Here is a 5187-nt window from a genome sequence, read left to right on the forward strand (position 1 = left end):
TATGTTCATGTGTGTATGTATGTGTATATATATATATGCATGTTCATGTGAATACATATATCAGTGGCGAGCCGTGATTTATTTTATAGGGAATCAATAAAAAATGTTCATTAATTTGTACCTACATAACATGTAAGTAATAAATAAATTAACATATCCAACAGAGATGAAGAACATTTAAGAGAAGGTAATATAGAAGCCTAGTCTAGTAATAATATTTTCAGGCGTTGCCTAGTATGTAGGTGAAATAATTCAATTATATGAATCTCACCCGCATAAATAAAGGTTTCAGCTCTTTAACTTCACAAACATAAACAGATAAAAGAATTGAAGGAATATAGATGTTCAAATATAGGCAGAATGGTGAATGTTACACAGTGTGTAAAATGGCCACTTAAACCAGCCATTGATAGGTCATAAGCCCTGTAGATGCCTAGACTTCTATATTACCTTCTCTTAAATGTTCTTCATCTCTGTTGTAAAATGTTAATATAAACAGCTCCCCAGGGAGTTAAATCCAGTCCTTGTCTACAAAAATTTGGACAAACTCAAAATATTGTTGCTTATTAGTGTATACTATTTTATTATTAATTACATACGCGTAAGTATGTGCATTAGTGTATGCGTATATGTGTATGCGTATATGTGTATGCGCATATGTTCATGTGTGTATGTATGTGTATATATATGCATGTTCATGTGAATACATATATCAGTGGCGAGCCGTGATTTATTTTACAGGGAATCAATAAAAAATGATCATTAATTTGTACCTACATAACATGTAAGTAATAAATAAATGACTTTTTTTTCTGTGGTTCTGTGAAAATCAACTCAAACAACAATTATTATGAACCACGTGGTATACGTAGCTTTATTCTACACTATTTTCATAGAGTACTTGTACAAAAGTTTATTAACAAATACCACAACGACATTCAACAGATATTTCCATTATGATTTGTCATTGACAGAACTGTCAAAGTGTCAAGACTTTAGCACTGGCCGATTTCTTTTAAAATGAATAATGTCAAAAACGGCCACTGCGAACGCCACATGTCCTATGTGATACATAATATGTCAACGGTATCCTATCAAAGAAAAATAGTCCTTCGGAAATAATGTTTGAAATACTAGTTTCCAAATAGAGAATCTTTAAATAATATTTGTAATCTGTAAGTTTGTTTTAGTACTAAAAAGCCGACTTGTACTTTTTTGTATGGCAGATTAAGCTGAGGTTATCGGCTTTATTCATTGTTCACTGAGAATAGGCTGGGCGCACTTCATAGATATTTTTTTGTAGGAAGATATGAACGGTGGTTTATAATAAATAACAATTATATTATTTATTTTCCGATAAACATGGTTACTATAAAAAAATATTATCTCAAGTCAAATATAATGGTAAGCTGTGCATAGTCGCTTATTTTGACGATTCGCCCCTGGTGTACATGTATGTTTGTATGTATAAATATATTTAATTTATTTTAATGTGCCAATATGTCTTCTCGCTCATACTGATAATCGTGGTTTTGGATGTGAAAGGGTTTAAAGAACACCCTGTATTTACACTATAATATAATTTAATAACAATTTTAGTACTTCATTGTATTCAAAATAAAGAAATAACAAAAATAAAATACTAAAAACATTTATGAAGTAAAAAAAATTAAAACAATTATAAAAAAAATATATGAAATAAAATTTAATAGAATAAATGACAAAAAAGTAAATAAAATTCAAATTAATTAATCTTTTTTAATTGGCAACCAACAGTTCTAATTCCAAAAACTAAAAAAAAATCTGAAAACTAAAGTAAAGAAAATAACAGATATAAAAACAATGTATAAATCTAAAGAGGACAACAATACTATTGTGACAGGTACGAGTGTTTAAATTTTACTCTTCAAAATTTAAGTGTTTTTTATCAAAAAAATTATCCACAACACTTATGGCTCCTAAAAAAGACATAAGAATCAAGGATTTGGTGGTGCAACCTAATTCTCCTCAACCACCTTTCTCTATAGGCGAATTAAAACAGAACTTGGCACAAGATGGGGATAGATGGAACAAAGTCCTAGAAAATCTCGATATTGCAAAAAAAACCATTTATGAATTGAAACAAAAAAATCTGGAACTGGAAAATAGAGTGACTAAACTGGAAAGAATTGCTGAGATACAGGAACATGAAAAGAAATCCTGCAACATCGAAGTAACAGGGGTGATCGAAGACAAAAGCGAAAATATCATGGACAGCTTCACGAGAATATGTAAAACTATCAAGACATCGATAACTGCCTTGGATGTTGAAACTGCATATAGAGCCAACACTAAACCGTCAGAAGACAACACTCCGCGTCCCATTATCTACAAACTAAACACAAGAATGAAGAAAGAAGTGTTACTGAAAGACGTTAGAAACCACAATTCAAATAAGAAGCCGGAGGATAAACTTAGCTCCAAACAGGTCGGTTTCTTAGGAACGAACAGGCAGATCTACATAGCGGAACAACTAACATTTCGGGCTAAACATTTATACTACTTGGCGAGGAAAGCTGGAAAGGACCGAGAGTATAAATTTGTTTGGACCAGGAATGGAAAGATATTCATGCGAAAAGATGTCGGTGCTCCGATCATACCAATTTTATCTGAAGATAAACTCCCTAAGTAGTTCCAGGTTAGATATGAATATTGTTTTTAAATTCACACTGTTAATATTTATGATTTATCAAATATTTATTATTATAAGAAAGAACTTGAAAACTAAATTAAGTTTCTATTATTATAGAATTATCTTTTTTACACTCACTTTTAATACAAACCAGTTATTATTTATACTGAAAAAGAGATTTTTTTTGGCATTAACCATAGTACTTTATACTAAAGAAATAAAAATCATTCAACAATCGATGCTAAATTTTTCAATGTTACTTATTCATTTATATATAATTTATATGCCATTGAAGCATACAAAATTATTCCAGGCTCAACTTTACTATGTGAACCAAATGTCACTCGTTATTATGACAAGATTGAGCCCGTTTATTGAAAAACTAGTCGGTAAAACAGTCGCCACTAAGATGATAAATAATATAAATTTCATTTCTTATTACTATGAGGAACGCACTTATCAATTATTTTGTAGTATTTCAAAAACAAGTAATGTGTTAGAAACTTTATTTTTAAATTTGTTTTTATGTTTTTATTTTAAAGATCTTTTGGAAACAGTTTCTTTTTTACAGTATGTATACCCAAAAACATTCTGTAGAATTATTGTTATTATCAAAACGCTTGTCGGTAAAACAGACGCCATCAATATTGTAAACATCATTTTTACATATATTATTAATATGTTGATTACTAGTGTATACTCTGATAACCTGAAAATATATTTCTGGCTTGTGACTAGAATCCTCTTCTGTAAATGTTTTTCAATTCCATTGTACTCTTTATAACTATCATGAATTAATCTACTTTTATCCTTTCATTCTGTATTTATGCCTAAATGTTATCTTTTACAAAATCACAGAAACAATTAAAACACCATCTATTGTTAAATATCCAAACCATTTTATTGTTAAATTATTGCATCTTACAACCGTTAATTTAATATCCTGTCGTATTTTCTTACTTTCTGGAAATAAAATTGTATGCCAATGTATTCAAATTTACAAGGAAACGATAATAACTACTCATATCTATTATTATCGACCATATCACATTTACACAAGTCAAATGACCATTAATATTTGTGTACATTTTAATTACAATAAATTTATTTTCTCCAACATAAAAATTATCTCAAAACCTGACGCATATCTTTTTAATATTTAATTATGGAGGACAGTAATAATGATTTTTTAGAGAAAATGTATAATAATATAATAATAGATAACCTTGAAGAAATAAAGATATATGACTGGTATGGATACAATTTAAAAATAATTCACCAAAATATAAGGAGTACGGTAAACTTAGATAACTTTTTAACTTTCTTGGATAATTTTAATGATAAATTCGATATAATTATCCTCACCGAGTGTTGGATAAATGAGTGCTATCAATCTAAAACGATTAATAACTATATTGAGCATCATTCTATCAAATGTATAAATAGAAGTAGTGGTATAATTGTATATGTTAAGGAAGGACTTATTGTCAATGTGGATGAAATGTTACTTTCTCAAGCTAATTGCCTAAAACTAACGTGTAATGATTTGACAATCCTGGCTATTTATCGGTCGCCATCGTTTCTTAATATTCACCCATTTCTCGACTCCCTTCAGTCTATACTCAATGACATGAGAGATCACAGGAAACAGATCGTTATTGGAGATATCAACATAAACACGATTAACAATAAACACCATCAAGCAAATGAATATACCTGTTTTCTCGGCGAACAGGGTCTACATTTGATTTCAGATGCGATTACTAGAGAGCAAAGTAATACATGTATCGATCATATTATAACAAAAGGAATATATGGTTTCGATGCCTTTACTTTTCATTCTAATATAACAGACCATCACACCATTGCCATATGTACCAAATCTGAATCTCACATTACAAAAGAAAAAAAATCTCGCGTTACAAAAATAATATACTCTGATTTGACAAATGATCTAGAAAACGAAATGTGGGAAAAAGTTTTTATGGAGAATGACGTGGATATGGCAATGGACGCATTCATTACAACATTGACTCAATACATAACCAAACACACGACCACAAAAAATGTATCTCACAAAAAACTAAAATTCACTCCATGGATAACCAATACTTTAGTACAAAATATTCACAAACGGAATAAATTACATGTAAAAGCCAGTAAAAATCCTAGCGATATAATTATTCAATACGAGTATAAGAAATATAGAAATTTGTGTAAAAAGAATATAAGATTAGCGAAACAAAACTACTACAAAAAACTGATTTACGAAAATAGTAACTGCGACCCTGCACGGATGTGGAAAATAGTGAGGGAAATTACAAGAACTTCAAAATCGAAAACTACCCAAATAGACAGTATTGACATAAATAACACAACAATATCAGACACTAAATCGATAGCAAACCATGCGAATAACTATTTTACTTCTGTTGGAAACACTTTAGCCCAAAATATTCTTAGTGAATTAAAATCTAACGAAGACACCTTGGCTTATAATATACCATCTCTTGCTT

General features: G+C 29.7%; 1 protein-coding gene across 1 annotated transcript; it reads left to right on the forward strand.

Annotated features, from left to right (window-relative positions):
• Positions 1–1951: 1951 nt before the first annotated feature.
• LOC148276854 (uncharacterized) lies at positions 1952–2671 on the forward strand. Its single transcript, XM_088233666.1, has one exon. The coding sequence runs from the start codon at positions 1952–1954 to the stop codon at positions 2669–2671; it is 720 nt and encodes a 239-aa protein (XP_088089792.1).
• The last annotated feature ends 2516 nt before the right edge of the window (positions 2672–5187 follow it).

Source organism: Micrasema longulum, unplaced genomic scaffold (assembly GCF_059751315.1).
Source record: "Micrasema longulum isolate JH-2025_06_02 unplaced genomic scaffold, ASM5975131v1 h1tg001137l, whole genome shotgun sequence".
NCBI lineage: Eukaryota > Metazoa > Arthropoda > Insecta > Trichoptera > Brachycentridae > Micrasema > Micrasema longulum.